At 33.6% G+C, this 25,563-nt stretch overlaps 2 protein-coding genes and 1 pseudogene across 2 annotated transcripts in view; 2 read left to right on the top strand and 1 right to left on the bottom strand.

Moving 5' to 3' along the window:
* Positions 1 to 6,004, top strand: part of LOC133201383 (CB1 cannabinoid receptor-interacting protein 1-like) — a 195,580-nt gene extending 189,576 nt beyond the window's left edge. The window contains exon 4 of the mRNA XM_061337203.1: positions 5,985 to 6,004. The gene's annotated coding sequence lies outside the window, so the exon portion shown is untranslated. The remainder of the gene's footprint in view (positions 1 to 5,984) is intronic.
* Positions 966 to 24,795, top strand: LOC133201384 (elongation factor-like GTPase 1). Its single transcript, XM_061337205.1, has 22 exons — positions 966 to 1,044; positions 3,820 to 3,947; positions 5,633 to 5,700; positions 6,237 to 6,321; positions 7,003 to 7,136; positions 7,348 to 7,485; positions 7,841 to 7,897; positions 8,165 to 8,197; positions 8,305 to 8,411; positions 8,750 to 8,873; positions 9,303 to 9,382; positions 9,561 to 9,697; positions 10,330 to 10,452; positions 10,678 to 10,777; positions 10,983 to 11,110; positions 11,346 to 11,503; positions 11,688 to 11,838; positions 12,479 to 12,610; positions 21,745 to 21,892; positions 22,073 to 23,052; positions 23,466 to 23,650; positions 24,542 to 24,795. The coding sequence occupies exons 2-22, from the start codon at positions 3,857 to 3,859 to the stop codon at positions 24,728 to 24,730; spliced, it is 3,348 nt and encodes a 1,115-aa protein (XP_061193189.1). The 5' UTR covers positions 966 to 1,044; positions 3,820 to 3,856; the 3' UTR covers positions 24,731 to 24,795.
* LOC133201297 (uncharacterized) lies at positions 14,284 to 16,061 on the bottom strand (annotated as a pseudogene).
* Positions 24,796 to 25,563: the final 768 nt, after the last annotated feature.

Genomic DNA, 25,563 nt, shown 5'->3' with positions numbered 1-25,563 from the left:
ATGTCTATGGGTATATGCATGTAATTACTATAAAAACTTACAGGAAATGGAAAAACCTAGTGGTAATACTGTATACGAAGAATACTTGATGTTTTTATATTTGCTCTTGAAAACGCTTAAACAGTATCTATAAATGATTTGAAAAAGCTTCGTTCTTTTTTAACTATTTAAGTGCCCACAAATTACAGATAGATGTTAATTGGCAGATATTGTAATTATTCCACGGGATAAAAGATTGTATTAATGTCAAACTGTTGTTAAAGATGAACATTTTTTTTTTATTTTGACGTGAAGTACACTTTTTAACAATACATGAAATCTTAATCCAGCAGATGCTAAATCAACAAGAAATATTTGTAACTTCATACATGATGCATTTATATACTGTATGAATGACTTGCGCCACATGTAAATGTGGTTTTACTGAGTCAATAAATATATAAGTAGACAAATAAATAAATAAATAACTATAATATTATATTTTCGTTTGTAAGCATAACAATGAAAATGATTACATAAATAATCATAGACAATAATTAAATGGACAAGATTCTTATTTTTTGTAAGTAAAAATGTAAGATATATATCAGTGGCCCTTTTCACAAAAAAATCTTACGAATAAGACAAAAATTGCACATTCCTCAAGTATCTAAGCTGTACTGAGTAGGACACACACAAAAAATCTTATATTGTAAATTACCTTTGATAGCAAAGAAAAAATATTTTTCAGAAAAAAAATATATTCATTCAACAAGAAAAAGGACAGAGTTGTTAATTTTTTATCTTAATCGTATCAAAGATTTTTTTGTGAAAAGGGCCACCGTATTGTGCGATCTTGGTAATTTATCTCGGAATTATGAATGTTTATCGTAACAATAAAACATTTAGAACCAGTAATCTAAATCTAACACGCGTTTGAAAAAAACAGAGTAAATAACGTGCCATTTTTAATGTTGAATGACATTGAATATCTTATTTCAACGTGCAATACCCAAATTTAATGATTGTGACATATTTTTTCTCCCCATTTTTTGTTTAAAAGAGGTAGGTTATGGGCCTGAGATTGGGTTATACATGCTGTACATTGTGAAGAAGACCCTGTAGATTTATAATACCAGACTGTGCCGTACACCACATGTTACAATTAGTTTTGTATACCACCTAAATCAATCTTTGACAGGTGGAGAGACTGGCAGGTGTGTTGACGTAGCATATAATCTCATCGAGATTCACCGAGACTCTAAATTTTTTACTGACGTCCCTTCTGAAGATTCGGAGAGGCGTCAGTACAAAATTTTTAGTCTCGACGAATCTCGATGAGATATTTAGGCATTGCATTAAGCAGGTTGGGCACAATTCCCCTTTTCAGTAATTGTTACGCTAAAAGGGAATTGTTCCTCTTTTCAGTAATAAAAAATATTACTGTATACAGGAATTTTCACTCGTTTACCCTCAATTCTTGTGTTTGCTTTGAGTAAAAGATTAAGTGCAAGAATATTTTCACATCCTCTAAATATTTATAGTCTATTAATTAAGTGTATGTATGCTTAAAACTACATTGTACCACAGTTAGGTGTAGTTTCTTTTGTTAAAAGTCTGGGTTATCTGTACATAACTCACACTTTTCTGTAAATTCTGCTCATCAAAGATCAAAGCAGGACAAAAAAACTTTCAAGAACCAAGCCACATTTTTGACATTGAACAATCATCTGGACTAGCTACATACACCAAATTCAAGAGGAAAAAAATATAAATCATAGAAAGCATTAGACGATCATTATCAATTGGAAACTTGGATTTTAGACTTTGACTTTCATTAACAAATAAAAACAAGTGAAGAATCGTTTGATTAATGTTTTTTTCATTTTTTCAAAAAATATTCTCATGGCCAGTTAGCCTTTACCTTAGTATTGGTATTGATATCATTGGTATTTCTTAAATGATTCCAATATTGTCTATCTATAACCAACCAAAACATTTGGTACATAAAATTAAAAACATACTTGAATACTTAAATTCCTTTACATTAATTTTAAATGATTTAAATCATTATGAAAAAGTTGACCCTATGTGCACAAAGAACATTAGGTAAAAGGTAACAGTAAATACCAAGGACCAACCTAGGAGGCGACTGAGGCGAAATAGTCGCTTTTGAGCTCTAAGCTTCGCTGTAATTTATCACGAAAGAGAAGTTTAAGTCACCTTAACATTTGCACCCCCTTTATTAAAAATCATAAAAAAATCTCTTAAGAAACGTGGTAGTATCGTCACTATTTTAAAAATCTGGTTTTATTACTGCTGAAATAAGTGAAAGAGCAGGGCACTTGCATTTGTTTTGCTACTAATGACCAATGCATCGAATACTCTGTCGGAACTCCTCTAGATTTTACGCTTCCGTGTATAAAAAAGTCCATCATTACAAGTTATACACAACAAGACGCAAAACAGCTGGACAGCTATCGATGTCATGCCAAAGATGTTGGAGATGATTTTAGATCTTTTTATTGTCAAATAATTAAAACATGCTTTGAATACAGACATATTTTTACTGTTATATTGTGGAGTTATTAACTGTCTAAGAGTTACACATGTCTGATAAACATAAGTAGTTCAAACGGCATGCAGTTCTTTTTCGAAAAAGAATTTAATATTGAAAACGAATTTTGAAGAGAAAATAACAAAATTATGACTATGCCAAAAGCCTGAAAATCTAACCCTGAGAGGAGAGAAAAACGTGTGAATCATTTTAAAGTTAATTGTGCATACTATGCAAGAAATGAAAAAAAAGTTTGATAAATAAGTTTATCAATTAGAAACTTTTACATTGTCATTGTTTTATATATTTTGCTAGATATTTATATACCTTGTAATTGGAAAAATAAATTTTTTTTTTTAAAGAATACTTTTTCTCTTTTTTAATTATTTTTACTAGGATGTTTAAATAATACAAAAGAAATTATTGAAATGTATTTAAGTAATAAACAATGAAATGTTTTTATTTTTAAAAAGTTTAATAATGATCAATGTGCGCCACGCGCGCCGAGAAGTCTCCCTAGAATTCAAAACTTCTCCCTACATTTCTCTGAGGGAGAAGTGAAGTCTTCCTAAATTTTGGGTCTAGGTTGGTCCCTGAATACTGTAAAATAAAGAAATTAATTCAGTTTCAAAAGTGAATAATTTGATTTTGACATTTTAAATATAGGAAAAAAATCAGATCAACATACCTTATTGAAAACAAGCACATTTTTCAATAACACACGTCAGTTAAAATTGTAATGTAGTACATGTAAAAGACTTAGATATGATCAATTTTGGTAAACTATGGTACAAGTGACTTAACCCATATAATACTGTTGATTATGTGCAGATACCCGATAGCTGTGGTCATAATGACAACTCGGGAGCTACGCTCCCTCGTGTCATTACGACCAAGTCCATCGGGTATCTGCACATAACCAACAGTATTGTATGGGGTAACTACTACATACTTATCACTGCAAAAAGCTGAAATAGAGTGATGAAATATTTTTACGATATAGATTTCTTATGGAAGCTTACCTGTGTTAAACTTTTGAGAAAATTTTTGTATTAAATAGTGGTTCAAATGACTGGTAATGTTAAAAAACTCGGCTCTTTAATAATAATAGATTCAGTGACCTTTAACCTTGGTGATAGCTATCTCCTTTATTTCATTTTTTTAAAAATATTTCTTCTTACATATTTTACCTTATAATCATGCTGAAAAGTAGATTGATAAAACAGTCTAACAACAGTCTATTTTCTTCTTTTTTTTAAATTCAATTATCTTGATTACTTCAGGTGCTGTGCACTCAAAATTAAAGTCTGACACAAAACTATGAAGGGAGCAACACCAGAGTTGCTGTCCTTGTTGCAAAGAAAGCCAGAAAATATACGCAACATTTGTATCTTAGCACATGTTGACCACGGTAAGCAAACCACAGAATTTCTTTTAATAAGATTTTGATACCAGTTTTATTCTGCTAATGAACACCTATATTCTCATAGGGCTTTGAGTACTGACCTTAAAAGTAACAAAAAGTAACTATTATCAGAGTACATTGTATAAATATTCCATTAATTATTTTAATGTATTGTAAGATTCTTACCTATAATAAAATGATTGTTACTTGATGTACCGTAATTTTGGGGGTATAGGTCGATGGGGTATATAGGTCGAAAGGCTCATTTTCAGCCGTAATTTTTAAAAAATCCTTAGATAGGACGAATCCGGAAGATAAGACGAAGCTTTGTTTATCGATTTGCTAGAGATTCTTACGTATATACTACGTATCAGAACATGTAAACCTCTTTAATTTAACCCGTGATATTAACGTATTGAGAAAATAAACTGGTATTTTTATGAGTACAGCATTTTAATAGTGTTTTATACAAACATAGTTAAAATTTCCTTGAATTGTGATATAACGTATTTTCTCCAACTTGCCTATTCAATGCCGTCGTAGTTTGACTCTGTCCTTAAACACATAAATACGGTAGTATACAACAGCTATTATTAGGGAAATACCCGAAATCAACCAATAACCATTTCAATTTTAGAACATCTTGGACACATTCTTTTATTCCGACGTTGTTTACCGGGGTACAATATTAACTTCGATGACCGCCATTTTTATATTTCTTGTCCAGGGATTTGCTAAAACACGCAAATGATTATTACCAGTACATGTAACAGTGAGCAATTGAAATTAGTTATATTAACATGCTATAATTTTGCTTGAGATATTGCTGAAAAAATAAATTTAATTGAGAGTACATTCGCAATTTAACAGTCATTATGAATTTCACAGTTTTGTTTGTTCAATGATGTATAGCACTAATACCCCTGTAACGGCACGTGGATCTTTTAATCATGCCCCGCAGGTGTTTTAACCAACACAGGTGTTAACACCTTTGTGTACACAGTGTATATCCCTTTATCTGTCAGACAATTAAAATTCTATTAGAAGCCAATCTTTGTATAATTCAGTGTACCCCTTGGGATATAAAACAAAATAGTTATTACTAGCGGTATATTTGGTAAATAATTTTAGGAATTTACTGGCAACAATTTATTTCACGTATTTTACATTTAAATAAATATCACAAGACAATGAAAAAATATTTAGGTATACTATTTCAATTAATTGTTACAAATAAATGGAAAAAAAAAGATTACAACTGCGATTGTGAAAACGCTTCCGTATTTTAAACTTTGATACGATTGCGGTTTTATTTTTAGTAAGCGATTGCGACTTCCAACTTCACAAGATGGACACAGCATGTTGTAAATATACGTTGAGACATTATTTACTAGATGATATAATGTTTTTTTGTACATCGACGGATATTTAATGGAACTTATTTTGTAAGAAATCAATGGAAGATATTTAATTTTTTTATTGCTTAGTACTTTTTTCTCGGTAAATAATTTTAAAAAGTTACGAAAATGGCACAGATTTGTTTTGAAATTGACGTAAATTTCACTAATTTGGGGGGCATTTTTCATAAACTTGAGCCTTAGAAAGGTCGATTCGTTAAATTGGGCGACCCCAACGGTTCTGAGAAAAAAAGTATCGACCTATACCCCAAAACTTACGGTATATCTATACAGGCAAAACCACCCTGGCTGATGCTCTGGTGGCCAGCAATGGAATTATTTCACAGAGAATGGCAGGCAAGGTATGGGTTTATTGAAATAATACCTTCTTTCTTAACATATGGCTAAAATTTTGCATTTTAAGCACTTGCCCTTTTCTGCCTTGTGTACAAGAGAACCTTATAGGAAGGAAGCTTAAAGCCTCTTTGTTCAGAAACTTGAGATCTTGGGAGCTAGTAGCTCTAGTTTACACTAACAGTTAAGAATGTGTTATCGACTTATTTCAGAAAAAAAATGTTTTGAAATATATTGTTTTTTTAAGCTTAACTTTATCCTGTGTGGGATGTCTGTAATTTTATATGGTAAGAATTAAATTGTGGGATGTTTGTATGCTTATACTATGCTAAAAATTAAACTTAACCAAGTTTATTTTTGTTAAATTTCTTTACAAATACAAGTATATTGGACACTTTCAAATATGACCATTGAATGATTTATGATGGGAAGTATACTGTGCGATTTTTTTTTCATCAAAAATACCTGTATAACCAAATTACAGTAATTTTTCTCTAATATTGTACAGCATTCTATTAATAATGAACCAAAAAATTAATTACAGCTTCGTTACATGGACAGTCGAGAAGATGAACAATTACGGGGAATCACTATGAAATCCAGTGCCATTTCATTAATATACAATTATAGTAAGTTATTGTTTATATAGCTGTAGTAAAAGAATAGTTGGAATTTTATTCATTGCCATGAATGTGATTCAGTTATTAGTAAAGAGAGTAATTTATACGTCCATTTACTGTAGATCACTTAATTTTTGTGACACCTTATTTTCATGAAATTCTTGTTCAAATTGTTTTTTATAAGCAATACAAAATTTTCACAAATTTTGGTTATTGCTATATGTAATCTTTGATAATAGAATTATTTGTGAGAATGAAATTTTTATGAGCAGACAGTCACACATAAATACGTGAAAATACGTGAAAATAAAGTTCTTGTGATAAAAAAAGATTTACAGTACACAGTAAAGAAATTTTTAACGTTCATATTCCTCTGTGTACCAATACATATTTCACAGCATTAATAATGTCTTGTATCATGGAAATAAGTACTATACTCCCATTTCTATATTATGTGCTTTGCTCCTAGTTCATGTTACTAACAACAACATACACATAAATATCCAGGTCTACAGTACTTTATCTTAATAACTCCCATTTCTCTTTTGAGAAAATCTTTTAAGGTATTAACTAAGATACTTAAAAAAGGTTGAATAGAATTTCACTCATGTGCCTTCAAGGAAATATTTATATTTCACAAATCAGTTAGAATTCCTACCTGTTGATGTTTAGGATTCCTGATAATTTCAGAAAACGAGGAGTACCTAATTAACTTGATTGACTCCCCAGGACATGTAGACTTCTCCAGCGAGGTATCCACTGCTGTCCGACTCTGTGAAGGGGCTGTGGTTGTAGTGGACGTAGTGGAAGGTGTTTGTCCACAGGTACAGTTATATCCCTTGTTCAAGTTTGAATTAAGATTGAAACTTGTTGATGTGACTATAAGTAAAGGTATCGGAATGTAAAAGTGAAAAAGGTATACAAAGAATCTAAGAAACCAAATTATACAAGGAAAGCGAACTGTTTTGTTGAAATTTGATTAAATTTTACAAGATTATGTAGTCTGTCTTATTTCTCTTGTGACTTTTCATCTAGACTCATGCAGTGCTTCGTCAGGCTTTTCTGGAGAATATTAAGCCAGTGTTGGTTTTGAATAAGATTGATCGCCTGATTGTGGAAATGAAGATGGAACCCATGGAAGCTTTTTATCATCTTCAGCAAATTCTAGAACAGGTAAATATGACATGCAGAATTTGTCAACACAGTAAAACTTTTTAAAAATTGTCTTAGCAGAATGCTTTTGTTCTGAAATCTTGTCTGTAACTATGGAAATATTTAATCCATTATGGTAGATTCAACTTTTGTTTAACCCAGAATGCTGTCTTATCCAATAAATTTGACTGGAATTTACCTGTGTCGAGATTAGACTCGTTTTGGTGCATTTAATGCAATTCATCTTAAAAGAGTAGCAAATTTTGTAATTTTGTACCCATACTAAGCAACAAATGCAGATTTTCTATGTATGAATGTCATAATTTTTTTCCTTTCAAATTACGCATGAACTGAGACTTTTCTTTGGTCGTCTTAGGTAAACTTGGTGACAAATGAACTTTTCACTGTAGAGGCCATGGAGAAATCTGCTGTGGTAAGTCAGGATTTTATAAAATTCTCATTCATACCAGTACATGCATTTATAATTTAAGAAATTATTTTATACATTGATTCATTTGTGATTTACTACATTTCTCAATAGCTTAAGAGACCAGTGTAAATATCAATGATGATACATGCTGACAGATATTTTACTAGAGCTAAAAATGTGTGGTTATGACTTTGATAAGTTTTACTTTGGTAAGCTATCAAATATAACACAAGAAGTAAACTTTGGTAAATGAATTTGTTTTTCTTTCAGGATGTCGATGGTGACAATGGAGATTTATCACAGGTACTTAATTACTTTAAAAAAGTACAGTTTTGACAGATGCCTTGTAAATATTTATTCTACATTTACATTAATTAGTGTTTTTATTGAATAAATTAATTAAATTCCAGATGCATGACTGGACAAATTTAGAGGACGAAGAAAATAGAAACATCTACTTCTCCCCAGACCAGGGAAATGTTATTTTTGCCAGTGCATATGATGGCTGGGGTTTTAGGTTGGTAATGCCTGTTTCAGGGTATTTTACAATGAATATTTCTAATCTCCAATACCCGTGTACAAAAATTTCATACCTTATGGCTCTTTTTGTCATTGAGAATGGGCATTAATGAAGCTAGTAAAACTGAAACTATCCTGAATGCTATTGTTTTTTCCTTCATATTTGCAACAGCAAAAAAAATTGTTGGCCAAATTTGTTATGTTTACCGGGGATAATCTGAAACATTTCTTAACAGCATTCAGGATTTTGTAGTGCTGTATGCCAGTAAAGCCAGAATTAATCAGGAAGTACTATGTTTATTAAATATTTCAACAATTTGAGACATTTCTTTACAGCATTCAAGACTTCGCGGTGTTGTACGCCAGTAAGCTGGGGATCAATCAGGAAGTTCTACAGAGAACCCTGTGGGGAGATTTCTTTCTGAACACAAAAACAAAAAGAATCATGAAAGGGGCTCAGGTTGTAGATCTTGTTTATTCGTTAAAATAGGTTTTATTTGGTTTCATTTAAAAAAAATGTAAAAATTGATTATGTTTGACACAAAGTACATGTGTGACTTTTTTTTTCAACAAAAAGAAATTCATGTAGTCAATAAAGTCTACTGTGGAACCATTATACTTCATGGAGGTTCAATTTTTGTACACCACACCCAGGAATTTATATTGAATTATAGGTGTAGTCTTTTATAATGACATTAATTTGTACGTTAAATTCAGTCCTCTTAAACCTGTAAGGTATTAAGAATTCTCAAAGATTGGAGACAATGAATTAAATGATTCCACAGAAATATCTGAAAAAAAAAAAATGGAATTCCTGCACATGACCAATTCATTTAATGGATGTGGAGTAAAGTGCTTGACAATGGAATACATGCATATTACATTTCAGATTAAAGCCAAGAAGCCCCTCTTTGTGCAGTTTGTCCTTGATAACTTGTGGTCTGTGTATGACTCTATATTCATCAGAAGGTAAATGTAGATTTCTTGTGGATTGATAATTAAGTTTATTTCATTGTTATGAACTCTAGTTTATGACTTTCTTTCATCTTGTTAAGTTCTGTCATTTTAAAAACATTTTCTATAAAATTATGAACACAATCAGTTTTAACTTAATGCACTGATTAAGGTTGTTTCTGTTTTTTGATAGAGATAAGGAGAAGACAGAGAAGATAGTTACCTCCCTTGGTCTGAAGATTCCCCCTCGTGACATGCGACATTCGGACGGTCGGGTTCAGCTACAGGCTGTCTGTAGTCAATGGTTACCTGTTTCCAGTGCTGTACTCAGTAAGTGTCCTTGAAATTTGTTTATTTATTTTATTAGTTCCCTACTAGTGAATCCGGAGTGGAATATAAATTTTCTCCTTATCTGTCCATCCATAGCCTTCTGTTCGTCTGTCCCTCTGTCTCTCTGTCAGTCTGTCCCATGGTTTTCCATACTTTTTTCCTAAACACTTGCAGATATTGAACTAATATTTGATATTTACTTTGATGATTTTTGAATGAATTACAGGCTTTTTAATTTTTAAGGGGAACTCAGAATTCCCACTTGGTTTTCTGTACTTTTTTCCGAAACACTTGACAGTTTGTAAATATTGAGATGAATTTTGGTATGTGAGTGTTCTGTGAAGAAGTCACGTTTTGTTTCACTTAAATGATTTTTAACAGAATTTGCAGCCTTTTTTAAAGTTTTTATCAGGAACCAGATTACACTTGCCAGTAGGGGGCTAATATTGTTAATGCAATACTGTCAGAATGCTTGTTACTAGTAAAATTTATCCCAAAATTATTAGTTTTATCATGTTTTCATTTTTATTTCATATAATTGGTAATATTTAATGTAGTTTACATAATTATTTCAATTAATATATTTAATGATGCAAAAAGATTGATTTATTTTGAAGAATTTTTAATTGCAGGAGTTGTAGTCAGTAAACTCCCCTCTCCACTGGCTCTCTCAGAAGAAAGGGTGGAAAAACTGATGTGTTCCCAGATGAGAAAGTTTGACTCACTACCAGCAGAAACTCAGGGTCTTAAACAGTGTATGCACTTTTAGATAAACATTATTTGACCATAATTTCCTCATATTTACCTTTGAAAAATGAATTTGTCTATTAGTAAAGCAATAACAGGTGTATTAAATATTTGTCGCCAAATGGATGTATTGAGAAATGACAATACTGTACTTGTATGTTTAATGAAAGTATGGGGTACAGGTTATTTTTACTTTTTGATGCAAACTATGTATTTCATTCTTTACTTCACAGCATTTTTAAACTGCTCTGCCTCAGAAGAATCTCCTGTGATTGTGTTTGTCTCCAAAATGTTGCCAGTTGACAAGAAAATGCTCCCTCAAAACAAACAAAGGTAGATATTTAGTAGAGAATGATTATAGCCAATGCTACTTTAGAAAACAATTTATTTTCTCTGGATTTTCATAGATTTTACTTGCAAGTATGGGGGAATTTTTTTTTACTGAAAATACATGTATGATATTCTGCAGTACTGTATATTATAATGCTTCATTTTCAAAACAAGTCTAGAGTTTTACATTTTTCCCGTATTTGGATAGACCGTTAACAGAAGCAGAGATTGCCGAGAGACGACGAAAAGCCAAAGAGAAAATGGCAGAGAGAGCGGCAGCTAGAAATCAGGAGCAGACAACTGAGGCAGCAACTCAGGAAGGGGACACTAATGAAGGTTGTACATATTAGGGATTCTGAAATGTATAATCACATTTTAAACATCTGTCAATTTTAAATGTTCTTCTATTGCGTCTTGTTAATTTATAAGGACACCTTCCAAAAACACAGTTTACTATTTTTTGGAATGAACAGTAAGCAATGTATATGTAGAAGTACAAGTAATGTGATTTGTCTGTCAGGTCAGAATGTACATAATCATTTTTAAATCATAAGAATGACTTCCTTTACAGCCCTCAACCCCCTTCCCGAGGATGACCCAGAGAATAAAGAGAAGGAGACAGACTTTGTCTTTGTTGCATTTGCACGGGTATTTAGTGGCACCATCAGAAAGGGACAGAAACTGTATGTTCTGGGACCCAAACATGATCCAGCTCTGATATCCAAAAAGGTAGATTAAATTAAAGGTTATTCAATGGGATTTTAACTTCTTATGACCATATTTCTGTAATGTTCTGACCCATTTTAGCTGTAGGTTTAGTTATGGATGTTTTAATACAAATCAGAGAATCAGTTAAAATGGTGTGCCAAATTTGTAATATTTTTATTTGTTGACACTTTTCATCCTGTTACAGATACAAAGTGGTGAGGAAATAAAAGAAGTGAATAGCATTCAGGAGTTGTCACATGATGACCATGTGACCTGTGTCACTATCAAGGAACTGTTTGTATTCATGGGGAGGGAACTAGAGGGGATGGACCACATCCCAGCAGGGAACATACTGGGTTTGTATCAGAAATTACTTGTATTATTTAATTGATATTATACATTTATTGACTGGGTTCGAGGGCAACATGCGTTTTGTCGGACCCAAGAACCAAACTGTTTGGTTTCAGGGGTCAACAAAACGCATTTTGCCGGAGAACGCAGTCAATAAATGTTTTGTTAAACCTTTTATTTATTTATTTCATCATTATTATTTTTTGACATACATGTATGTCAAACACCAACGAATGCAAATGAGATTTAGCTGACCCTGCCTATTATGTGACGTAACCAGTCCAACATCTCATCGACAGGTCCAATATCTCACTCCGAGGTCAAACATTGATTTTTTTATGCCCACTCAGTAAAACATTAGAAATGTTAGACTTTTTTTTGTTTTGATTTATATAGGAACTAACTTCTAAAGGTATTACAATAATTAATATTAATAGTATTAAAATTTTTATGTAAGTCATGATTAAACTGTGTAGGCAAATATGCAAATTACTGAATTTCAAGATTACCTACATGTATTTTAAATTATATATTTGATTCATGCATTAAAGATTATGTGTTCGATTCATAATGAGAAGAAGAACATATTTTTTATTGATTTATCAAAATGAAAGCTTAATCAAGTTTTCTTTTACTCTTGTCTAGGAATTGGGGGTTTGGAGGATCATATTCTGAAATCAGCTACAGTGTCCAGTACCTTAATGTGTCCAGCTTTCTGTGATCTCTACTTTGATGCAGCTCCTATCGTCAGGGTGGCCATTGAGCCTAGTCACACTCGTGAGTATAAGTCACAGTGGCCTTTGAGCATACTCACTCTTGTGAGTATCTGTCAGGGTGACATTGAACCTAGTCACACTCATGAATATCTGTCAGGTGATTTTGAACCTAGTCACCACAGTATTCTGTCTGTCTTAAGTATCTTGAAGATTATTCATGTGGTATATACTTCAATATAACTGTCATTGAATTCATAGGAGACAAATACTGTAAAAATTATTAAATCTACTGATTTAAGTTATTTTTTCTCACTTTGACCAAGCTTTTCTGATTAAAGAGTGTTCTGTCATCTCTGCCCTTCTGTTGTGTTTTGGCTATACTTTTTACATTTTCATCCAAAATCACTAAGCCCACTTAAATCAAACTTGCAGCAAATCAGTCTTGGTGGAAGGGAATGCATATTGGGCTACATCCACTTTCACTGGGAAATAATTAAGAAATAATGAAAACCTGGTGATTTCATTCCAAAAAAAATCTTCTTCTCCAGTTGTAAAGGCCTGAAAAAGCAAAACTTATATGAAAGTCTCCAGACAAAGTGAAGATTCTAATCTGTTCAATTCATGGCACCCAAGGATAAGATGGGGCCACATGTTTTACATGGGAATATAAAGGAAAAATATTGAAACTTTTCTTAAGAACAGCATGGCCATTAATATTGATATAATATGCAAGCATCCTCTTTACTACAATATACCCCGGTAAGTCTAGGTGTGGGTGGGGGGATGTTAAACATTCAAAATTTCAGAATACATTCATGTCTGAGAAATTCATAATGACATCTAGTGGACAATGTGTTTGATCAATTATAATGTTGTATGAGCTCTCTGTCAACTTTGCAAATTTTTAAACTCCCAGGTGAAATCTTTTATCCAAGGACTTCTAGGAGATTTTTTTTTTTGGGGGGGGGGGGGGGGCATGATTCTGATAATTAAAATGCCCTAAGTTCCAAGTTGCAAATTTTGTGTTCGGAGTCCATGCATTAGGGCATCAGGTCTTAGGACAGTGTCCATATTTTCAGGCCAATTAATAATTAGTTTCAGCAAAATATTCTTAAGACTTCATTTCAAATTAAAGATGAAATATGTCAAGCAATGAAGATCTTTTAATATCTGCCACCTGATTTTTGCGAACCAGTTTTTGGTACTTAAAGCATGACAATATTTTCATGAATTTCAATTATTGATCTATATATTCTTTGATAATACAAAGATAAGTGAGAATGAAATTTTCATGAGCAGGCACCCATGCTTAATTACACGAAAATAAAGTTCTTGCAAGTAAAAACTGATTACAGTAATTTATTTTAGTAATTACTAAAGCCACTAGGTTTATGGTTTGTAGAAAAAGAAGAAAAAAGTTTTGGACAAGTTTATAACACAGCAACTTTAAAAAAAAAATTATGTGACAAAAGTTGGCTCGTCTTTTAATAGAGTATGTAGAAATAATTACAATACTGAGGTGATCAAGGCTCAATAGGAATCTTGCTTGCTCAATACTGATGTTAATTCACTGTTTTAATATCTAACATTAGTTTGAAAATACACATTGTTTTCATCCATGCAGTGTTTACTTTGTTTTTAATTTAGAAGTGTTTATAATTCCCTTCAGATATATATTGATAATGAATTATAAGACAAAAATTGAATATTCATTACAAGATTTCATTGTGTTACTGTAGCATACTGATACATCAGTAATTTTGCATACCCCTTATATAGAATATAACACAGAGATGTACATGTATACATGTAATTCACTGCAGATATTTGATTTTCTTCACTTGTTTGTTCCACAATTGAGCAACAAACAGATTGTCATTTGTATCTATACATAGACCCCAGGGTCGACTCAGTCCACAGTCTAAGTAACGGAGGAATTGTCCATCCTGGTCTATGATGTGGACACAGTAATTGTTAACATCAACTGTAAGGATGTGACTGACTGTCTGTGGTGATTCCTCGTGGATAGAATGGTGTGTTCTTTAGAGCAGCAGTATGTCCAGTGTACCTGAATCTCAGTTTCCCGGCCTGATTGACCACCACTACTGCTCCAGCTCTATCATCAGACACACAGATATCCAGGTTCTTGTTCTCAGTTATGTATCTGTTATAAAGAGAACGAGGTGAATAGAGAGGTTTACCTTTATCATCAAACTGAATGCTTTGTTTCTCTGTGGAGCCAGAGTAACAGACAACTTTTGTTTGTGTGTCATCATCACTGACCATGATAACCAGGAGGTCACCAGAGGAGGTAGTACAGACACCTTTAGGTTTCCAGTTCTGTAGTCTGATCACCTCCTCTATCTTCTCATTCTTCACAGTGTTCACAGTTCTATCTTTGTAATCAGTATAAACTAGATCTCCACTTTTCTTCACTGCTATGTCCAATGGTATTTTCCCTGACTTGGTTGTGATTGACTTGACTAGTGATCCCTGATTGATGCTGTATAGTTTCGTGGTGCTGTCATATCCACTTGTCCAGATTTCTTCATCACTCAGACAGACCACATTGTAAAGGTTGTCTCTATACCCAGTGTGTATGGTGGTGACAGTCTCTGGTTTATCAAGTAGCTGTTTGACTGGAGGAGAGGATCCAGTTTCTGGTGATTTCTGTGTTGTCTTCATGCTGTACCCATGTTTATCTGATATTAAGGAACTTGATGATAAGGCTCCAAACAGTTTACAAAGTTCTCCTTGGATTTTTCCAGGAGTGAATTTGGGTAAAGATGACATGATTTTGTGTGGAAGATTCCTATATAACAGTACATTAGATGTGATGCTTAATAGTTTTGACAAGTCATTACAGTCTATAGCAGTTTCAAATTTATTAATTTCATCCTTGATGTCAGAAATTTTCTGGTTTATTTCATCCAGATGTTTCTGTAGAGTTTGTAACTGTGTATTTTTCATCTCAGGAACTTCAGCTTTTAATTTCTTGACAAGTTTGTCAATTTCTCTGTGCCAGTCCTCTCCATGTTTTGTTATGGCTGTTGAGAGATCTCCATATTCCTTTTCTAATTGACTCATTCTGTTTTGTAGATCAGAGGCAATGTCCTGGTAGGTTGGATAAATTTTATCATTTAATTCATTGTGTTCTTGTTTAATAATTTCCATTTTTTCATTGAAAACTTCCAAGAATTTAGATAATTCATGACCTAAATGTTGATTAGATGTGAGACAGCTAAGACAGACAGGAATATCACATTTATTACAGTACATTTCACATTGTTCTTTGTCATGAGTTTTACATCCAGGGTAGATGGGAGTGGATTTTCTATCTTGGAAGTCAACAATTTTATGAGGTTTTGAAAGATCAGCAGAAAAATGTTTTCCAACACAAGCTGTACACAGGTTGACAAGACATGTATCACAGTGCATCTGTACCACAGCGGTCTCACACAGGTCGCATCGCATCAGGTCCTGGGCACTAGTACGGGGATCCATCATTAAATTTTTCTTGAAGCATATAAAGTTAAAATATTTTCTTAAGAATATTTACACAAGATAGAGACAGAGAATTTGGTTTGGTGATAGAGATAGACAAGTCACTTATGTTTACAATATTCATGTGAATCTTTGCATGAAAGAGGATTTAAGAAATAGATGAATTTCATTCCCCATTGCTGAAGCCTCATTAAAGGATTTTAACTTTTTAAAATGATCAAAAATGCTTAAGTTACCTCCTATATTTATTTCCTGACTTCAGTAATTATGGCCGTCCTGTCGATCAATCTCCAAGTGCAGTCTCTATGTACTCTGATCACAAGACACACCTGTGTTATCTACCTGTCAGGAGTTTATACTTCCTGGTCTAGATGGAGATTTAAATACCTTAAAAGCAGGATTGGTATTTATAAAGATTTATGAATGTAAATTTACTAAGAATACAGATTTTCAATTTTTATGCCCCCGTATCGAAGATTCGGGGGTATATAGTTTTTGCGCTGTCTGTCCGTCTGTCTGTCTGTTTGTCTGTCTGTTTGTCCGCAAAAACTTTAACCTTGCCCATAACTTTTGATTGGTTGGAGCTATGGCTTTCATATTTCACATGTGTATTCCTTGTGACAAGACCTTTCTTTGGGTACCACCATATTTGACCTTTTGACCTTGACCTTGGAGTTTGACCCAGTTTTGTAAAATTTTACCAAACTTTAACCTTGGCCATAACTTTTGAACAATTTGTGCTAGGGCTTTCATACTTCACGTGTGTAGTCCTTGCGACAAGGCCTTCCTTTGGATACCAACAACTTTGACCCTTTGACCTTGACCTTGGAGTTTGACCTACTTTTGGAAAAATTTAATCTTGACTATAACTTCTGAACGGTTGGTGCTAGGACTTTCATGTTTCACATGTGTAATCCTTGTGGTAGTACCTTCTTTAGGATGCCAACAACTTTGACCCTTTGACGTTGACCTTAGAGTTTTACCTGCATTTGGAAAACTTTAGCCTTGGCCATAATTTTTGAACGGTTGGAGCTAGGGCTTTCATACTTCACATGTGTAATCCTTGTGACAAGACCTCTCTTTGGATCCAACAACTTTGACCCTTTGACCTTTGAGTTTTACCTACTTTTGGAAAACTTTAACCTTGGTTATAACTTTTGAACGATTGGTGCTTCAGCTTTCATATTTCACCTGTGTATTTCTTGGGAGAAGGCCTTTCCTTGGGCACCATTAATTTTGACCATTTGACGTTGACCTTGATGTTTGACATACTTTTGAAAAAACTTTAACCTTTTCCATATCTATTCAATAATTGCTGCTAGGTCTTTCATATTTGACAGGTTTATTTCTCGAGACTAGACCTTACTTTAGGTACCAACTTATTTGATTTGCATTTGAGAAAGTTTAACCTTTGCTATAAGTTGCCATACGGGGGCATCAGTGTTTCACAAACATATCTTGTTGCCAGACTAATATTCCACTGCTTATTAATTTAAGAAACAAAATATTATTTTAAAACTTATATTCAGATGTAAACATAGTTGCATGGTCATGTGATCAAATCATATAAAGCCCAAAGGGCTTTATGGAAGATTTAATTAATTGTGTACCAACCCCTATTTACATACCGATAAATGTTCAGAAATGATACCTTATTACTTCCAATTGATAGTAATTGAAGTTTACATTTATGACTGATTTGAAATAATTTTAAAGCTATATATGGCTAAAAAATAAAAATGTGAGATTGAGTATTGATAAAAATGATATATGTTATATCCGTTCAAATTAAAATTTTCACCGATTTTGAGATTAAATAACCTCTTGTTTCCATAGTTAAATAGACTTCAAACTGTGTCTGTTATTTAAATGCAGAGTCAGTAAATAAGGTGGTTATGGTTTAAAATTTCTAATATCTTTCAAATGTGATTGATATAAATTGTGTAATTTACAGGAAAGTCCTATATTTACATAAAGTAATAAAACAAATAGAAAGATCTTTAGTGTATACAATGGTGTACATCAACTGTGTTGAATATGTCGACCACTTGTGACGTCACTGTGAAATTATGTCTATTGTTTATGAATAAACAATGAATTTATGGTCATGTGACCAACCTGTTTATATACAGGCTTAAAAATGTCTCATCATTCAAAGAGTGTCATATAAGGGAAAACATTTGTAAATGTAAAAATATACATACATACGAGGGTTGTTCGAAAAGTTCGTGGACTGATGCGATAAAATCAATACTATGTAGTCTATGCTTACAAAATTTTTAATGAACATAAAACAACAAAAGTTAAAGAGATGTTAAAATTTTTACCTTGATACCTTAAATATTTTACCAAATTATCATAAAATAAAAAAGACATTATATGATCACCCGGCGCTGTCGCCATTTAGTTTCATGACGTCATTGTTTTTCAATGTACACATTCTCTACCTCATACACTTATCTTGATGGGTTTCCTGGGAGTTTAGTAAAGATTTAAACCCGTCTTGTTTATATGATTTTACAATGTCATAAACAGTTGATTTTAATACATATAATATTGTTAGTAAATAGATCTGAAAGATCCTCACTTGATTGTAACAGCATATTTGCTTGTCGGAGTTCAACATCTATCACACATGATCAACGTCACTTTTCGACGTGACAAACTTTGAACACCCTTACTACAAATCGACATTCACTTTTACATCTCTCGTCCCTCTAATCTTTTTCGGCATTTAAAAACAAGTACTCTGAATGCATTTTATTTTTCAGTAGCCCATTTAAATATTTCCTAGGTCTATGCCATTTTTTTCAGAGGGTGAAACTTTATAGAATGTTGGAAAAAGAAACCCACCCCCATTTCTGACGTCATTACAACCCCATAATTGTTTGGACATTTCATATAAATTTTACGATAAAATTTCATAGAACTTATAGAATAGGGTAAAAATTGCAAATTTTACTGTACAATTGTCATACCATATGAGTGAATTAACGGGATTTTTGAATGACGAATGCTCATATCAAAAAAGAGTTTTTTCTAAGTTACTTACGTAGAAAAAACATAATCGACGAGGTTGCGCCGCCTGGGCATACCATTGCTTTCAAAAACATCAACAACTTATTAAAAAACAAAACTAATGATGTATAGTTTATTATATAAATAAAAAAGAAGATGCTGATTAAACTTTAAAAAATTCATTGATGTATCTTAAGCGGTTTTAATTTTATGGCGCTAGTCCACGAACTTTCCGAACAACCCTCGTATATATATATATATATATATATATATATATATATATATATATATATATATATATATATATATATATATATGTATGTATATATATATATATATATATATATATATATATATATATATATATATATATATATATATATATATATATATATATATATATTGCATAAAAAATTTGAAAGGTTTTTGTTGTTGACTTCTTCACTTTTTCAAAGAAAATATAGAAATGTCACAAATTAAGAAGCTCTGTTTAAAATTGCAAAAATGGGTTTTGAATTAAGATGGGATAGATTGAACAATAATTGTTCCTGAACTTATTTATTGACACTAGCTTGGGATAAGGTTTTGAAATGGTTGTGTGTGTTTGTTTTGGAATCTGTAAAATCATGTTACATTCTGTGGTCAGTTTTCATGGTTACTGTATACAGGGAAATTTTTGCCCCCATTTTATTTTCGCCCCTTTTGCCTTACTCACAGGTGGGCGAATTTAAAATGGAACGAATTCAAAGAATGCAGTATATTTTCTTAAACAGAATTGTAACTGGGCAAATTTTATACGGGGCAGAATTGTTTGGTTTTGTGAAAAATAACCCTATATACAGTATTTGTGTGTGTATGGTACTCATCAGGGGTCCATTTTATGTATTAGTCAATCTCTTTCAATTCCATTTAATTTTAATTTTGATTTATTGATCAGATCAAATCATATTAAATTCTTAGGGCAAATTTTATGATAATTTTTTTTGTGTATATGGTATTTTTAACAGACTTACTCATCCCCCCTTCCCACAGAGAAGTATATCATACAAAAGATATTTCCCTAGTATCTGAGTGGAAAATTAGGTACAGTACTAAAAAAGAGGCCTTTACCTGATTTAATTAGCAGAGATATAAGTAACCAATGGAGTTTTTAGCTCCCCTGAGCCAAAGGTTCAGGTGAACTTATTTGATCAAAGAGTGTCTGGCATCCATTTTTAGCTCACCTCAACAAAGTTGGGGGAGCTTATGTAATACCCTTGGCGTCGGCGTCCCAGGTTAAGGTTTTTGGAGCAGTTTTCTTTTCAAGTACTTCTATGGCCTATATTAGTCAGAGATGCATGGAGGATGCTTCTAGTGTGTTTCATTGTACCAGTCAAGGTTTCAGAGGCTGCAAATTCAGCTAAAGAATGACCAGGTTAATGTTTTTGGAGCAGGTTAAAGTTTTGGAGCAGGTTAAAGTTTTTGGAGCAGGTCTCATTTCCAAGTAACTATAAGCCTATATTGACTAAACTTACATGGATGATACATCTAAGGATGCACACTACTGGACTGGATCTGACCTACATTTTCCGGATGAGTGACCAGGTTGAAGTTTTTGGAGCAGATGTCATTTCCAAGTAACTATAAACCCTATATTGACCAAACTTGCATGGATGATACATCTAGGGATTCACACTACTGAACTTGCTTCAGATGCTGGATCTGACCTACATTTTCCGGATGAGTAACCAGGTTAAAGTTTTTGGAGTAGATCTCATTTCCAAGTAACTATAAGCCCTATCTGAACCAAACTTGCATGGATGATGCATCAAAGGATGCACACTACTGGACTTGCTACGGATGCTGGATCTGACCTACATTTCCGGATGAGTAACCAGGTTAAAGTTTTAGGAGCAGATCTCATTTCCAAGTAACTATAAGGCCTATATTGACCAAACTTGCATGGATGATACATCTAAGGATGCACACTACTGAACTTGCTTCGGATGCTGGATCTGACCTACATTTTCCGGATGAGTGGCTAGGTTAAAGTTTTCAGATAAGTCTATTCCCAAGTAACTGCAAGCCCTATCAGACCAAAGTTGCATAAATGTTGCATCTAGGGATGCACACTCCAAGGTTATTAGTTGAGTGTGGGACTTTGCCTTACTTAAAGACAACATTCGTTGAGGTGAGCTCTGTAATCTCTGATTACCTATGTTCTTTCTTCAAATTATGGCACCTAAGATTTAGGTAGTGCTAACATCTGGAATAAATTTTTTCCTATTGTACATATATATACATGTATATGGGGAGAAAAAAATTCTTTTTCTCCAGAACAGCAAGGTCATATTAGTCCTATTGATATTAAAGTATCCTCATAATTTGTAAACTCAAAATTGGTCATGTCATGACTGCTTGGGGCTGAAATTGTTCCACAGTAGGGGTTTAATTGACAGACGGACAGTAAGATCACCGTAGGGCACTTGCATGTTAATGCTGACCACATTTAAATGAAATATACTTTGAGCAGAAAGATTAAAATTTGTAGTTCATAAATGTTAATTTTAAGTATTAAATTTCATAAATTTTTCATGTAAACAAAGAAGGAAAATATCTTATTCTGAAAAACAGCAGGGCCAAAGTGAATCATGTGATCATTCTGGCCCGTGGGTCTCTTGTTTTTAATTCCAGGTGACATGCAGAATCTAGTGGAGGGTCTGAGATTGTTGAACCAGGCTGACCCATGTGTTCAGGTTCTGGTTCAGGAGACAGGTGAACACGTGATCATTACAGCAGGAGAGGTTCATCTACAGAGATGTGTGGATGACCTTAGAGAAAGGTTAGATAACTGCATTGACAAAGTGACCTTCATCTGTCTCAATGTCTGTTTGTCTGTAGACAATAAAGTTTGAATATGGTGATTCATCGCTGAGAAGATTTTGCATTTATGCGAGTCATGATTTCTTAAGTGCGTTTGAGCTTGTTTTGACTGACAGTACATTTGTTCCTTTTTCTTTAGATATGCCAAGATCGATATCAATGTGTCTTCACCTATTGTCCCATTTAGAGAAACTATTGTCCCTCCACCAAAAACAGACATGGTGAATGAAACCATCTCAGACCAACGTCAGGTCATTAAGAAAGATACTGAAGACGATGAAATCATTGAGCCAGGGTTAGTTGAGGTCAACACGATCAATGGGAGGTGTACCCTCAGGATCAGGGCGGTGCCCCTACCGGAGAATATCACACAACTACTGGAGGAGAATCAGAATTTGATAAAGACAATGTCTCAGATCTCAAAGGCTCACGGAAAGGGGAGGGGGGGTCTGGAAGTCCAGCAATCTGTGATAGACTCTATCAGAGAATTCAGATGTCAACTCTGTAAAGTTTTCAAGACCTCTGGAAGGATATGGAGGGATGCAGAAAATCAGATATGGTCGTTTGGACCTAAGAGAGTTGGACCAAATGTACTACTCAATCGTGTGAGGGGATATGACAGAGCTAATGTGTGGAACTGTGTTGAACAGAAACAGTGGGAGCTGAAGCTTAGACAGTATGATAACAGCATAATCAGTGGATTTCAAATCGCCACCCTCGCTGGGCCTCTTTGTGAGGAGCCCTTAAGAGGGGTATGTTTCATTATTGAGGAATGGAACTATATTAGGAGTAGTCACTCAATTTCTCTTGATGAAGAAGTCCATAAAGGGGAGGTTACTGAGATCAATTCCTGTGATAATCCTACTTCAGTCAGCCAGGCTGAAACTGTGTCCCCTATTCAGAGTGAAACTGACAGAGATGGCAGTGAGTCTGAGACTGAGTCATCTGACAGTGAGATTGAGCCATCTCAACCGAGACAGAAGGAGGGGCACAGTCACATGTCAGGTCAGCTGATTTACTGTGTGAAGGAGGGCTGTCGTAAAGCATTCCAGACCCGACCTCAGAGACTGATGGTAGCTATGTATAAGTGTAATATACAAGCTACTGCTGAAGTCTTAGGTAGGTGAAATATAATCAGAGCATAAACTTATTTTTGTAGGGGACTTTCTTCTGGATACATGTATCTGTAAATGGGGGGAGGGGGGTGTCCTAGGAAAGCACTTTGGCTGAATTGATGAGTTCTGATTCAGCAGTTCTCTTTTCTATTTGCTTTGGAAAACTGTATGGTGTTCTAGGGAATCAGTTTTGCTGAGTTACTGAGCTGTAATTCAGTAGTTCTGTTATTTACCAGGTATTTGCTGTACAAAAACTGAGAGGTGTTCTAGGGAAGCAGTTTGATCAATTTATTCAGTTCTAGCTAATTCAGTTGTTCTGTTATTTATTTGCTGTAGGAAAACTGTTAGGTGTCCCTGGGAAGCGTTTCAGCCAAGTTATTGAGTTCTAATTCAGTATATCTATTTTTTTCATTGTAGGAAAACTGTGTGGTGTCCTCGGGAAGCGATTCGGTCGAGTTATTGAGGACACAATGATGGAGGGATCTCAGAACTTTAACATTAAGGCTGTGTTGCCTGTGGTGGAAAGTTTTGGATTTGCTGAGGACGTGAGGAAGAAGACGAGTGGTTTGGCCAGTCCTCAACTGGTATTCAGCCATTGGGAGGTCGGTATATCCATGTCTATGTAGCTTATATATATAAATACAGTTGAACTTTGGTATCTCGAACACAGATATCTTCAATGCCCTGGATATGTCGAAGTGATTGGGAAGTCTTAACCACATATTTCTGAAGTATTTTACCCTTGATATCTCGAACCCTAGGATATCTCAAAGTTTTTTCCTTGGTCCCATAGAGTTTGAGATAACGAGGTTTGACTGTATGTCTTTTGTATGGCACAAGTGTTTCAGCTTAATAATTGTGCATTTAGTCCTTTATGAATGTATAAGTGTATTATTCATTCATCATATTTATAAATATATCTTAACAATGTTTATAAGAGGAATTCTGGACAAACAGCAGATTGCAATTATATTACTTTTTGAAATAGATTGAAAAGTATTTAGTTTCCACCCTTGAGACCATCACAGTAGCTCAGTCGATAGAGCGCTCGCTTGGTGATCGGAAGGTCGTGAGTTCAAATCACAGCTGCGACTGACCTAAGTCGATAAAAAAATAGGTAGCAACTGTTCTTTCGCTATGCGCTCGGCTTTTTGAATGAAAATTGCGGGTCCTTCGGATGAGACCTTAAAACCGAGGCCCCGTGTCATAGTATGCATTGGCACGATATAGAACCCTCACTGTTCAATGGCCCTGAGTGCCGAGTATAGGTCTAAATTTGAAACCCTTCACCGGTATATGGTGATGTCTCTATATGAGTGAAAAATTCTCAAACGGGATGTAAAACAACATACAATCAATCAATTCACCCTTGAGTCTGGAATATGATTTAATATTTTAAAAGTAACTATTGCAGCAATTCTTAACAAATATCTTATTACCTTTATAAATTCAGTCCTTAAGAAATCTAATCTTCTGGAAAAAAAATTTAACAGGTGTTGGATGTTGACCCTTTCTGGGTGCCCACCACAGAGGAGGAATACACTCATTTTGGAGAAAAGGCGGACTCTGACAACAGAGCCAGACATTATATGAACCAGGTCCGAAAACGGAAGGGACTCAAAGTGGATGAGAAAATAGTGGAGCATGCTGAAAAGCAAAGGACACTCACTAAAATGAAATAAATCATGTTTTGTTAAATTAAATTTTAAGCATGTCTGTGTTGTTTGAAATAAATTGTTAAACTGTTTTAGTCTTGTTTGTGCCATTTCATTATTTTGGGGTGTAATTTTAATATTTTCTGTACAAACCTCACTCTTCACATGGAAATATCCATATTTTACATTTCTAACTCAAATGGACTTAAAAATCTATATGTATACAGTTCCTAGACCTTCAGGTTCAGGTGAACTTAAAATGTCTATTTGTATACATTTTATGTTCCCCTGAACCAGAATCCTCTAGATGTGAGCTTTTTTCTGATGAAAGTTTATCTACCATTATACATATACATGCTTATACATATATATGCATACTAGTCTGTTGGGATGTTTTTGGGTTATAGGCATATTCATTTCAAACTGTTTGGCATTTTCTGGTCTTCACCAGAAAATCAGGCCAATTTCGGTCAAATTTGAAGAGAAGCTGGGTGAAGTAGAAATAATTAAAAGTTCAAAGACATTGATGACCAAAGAATGGAAAAATAATTTATTTAAAAAGTTATAAAAAAAACTTAAGATAATGTGTTGTTATTTAAAACTATTATTCTGCTGAATTAGAAAGGACAACACTTCTCCATGAACTGCAGATTTGGTACTAAATATACTAAAATTAAAGCAAGCATTCCCTTTGCGATGCAGATTGGAATTAAGTATGTGTTTTTACTTGCACTGATGAGCTTTAAAGCATAAAATTAAAAAGGAACTGAACTGTAGTGATGAATTCTTGGGGTTATGTTAGGAAAACAAATAGGAATGAAAGGTTTTTAGGTGTTAGTTCTACATAAAATTTTGAATAA

The sequence above is a fragment of the Saccostrea echinata genome, unplaced genomic scaffold (assembly GCF_033153115.1).
Source record: "Saccostrea echinata isolate AGI-Se365-2 ecotype Australia unplaced genomic scaffold, CSIRO_AGI_Sech_v1 ptg000043l, whole genome shotgun sequence".
Classification (NCBI taxonomy): Eukaryota; Metazoa; Mollusca; class Bivalvia; order Ostreida; family Ostreidae; genus Saccostrea; species Saccostrea echinata.
Note: the sequence above shows the minus strand (reverse complement) of the source record. Positions and strands in the feature narration are given on the sequence as shown.

Excerpts from the sequence above, each read along its gene's own strand:
- LOC133201384 (XM_061337205.1), top strand. The coding sequence starts at position 3,857 with ATGAAGGGAGCAACACCAGAGTTGCTGTCCTTGTTGCAAAGAAAGCCA. Across the intron at positions 8,198-8,304 it reads ACAATGGAGATTTATCACAG|ATGCATGACTGGACAAATTT; the intron begins GTACTTAATTAC and ends ATTAAATTCCAG. Across the intron at positions 9,698-10,329 it reads TGTTTCCAGTGCTGTACTCA|GAGTTGTAGTCAGTAAACTC; the intron begins GTAAGTGTCCTT and ends TTTTAATTGCAG.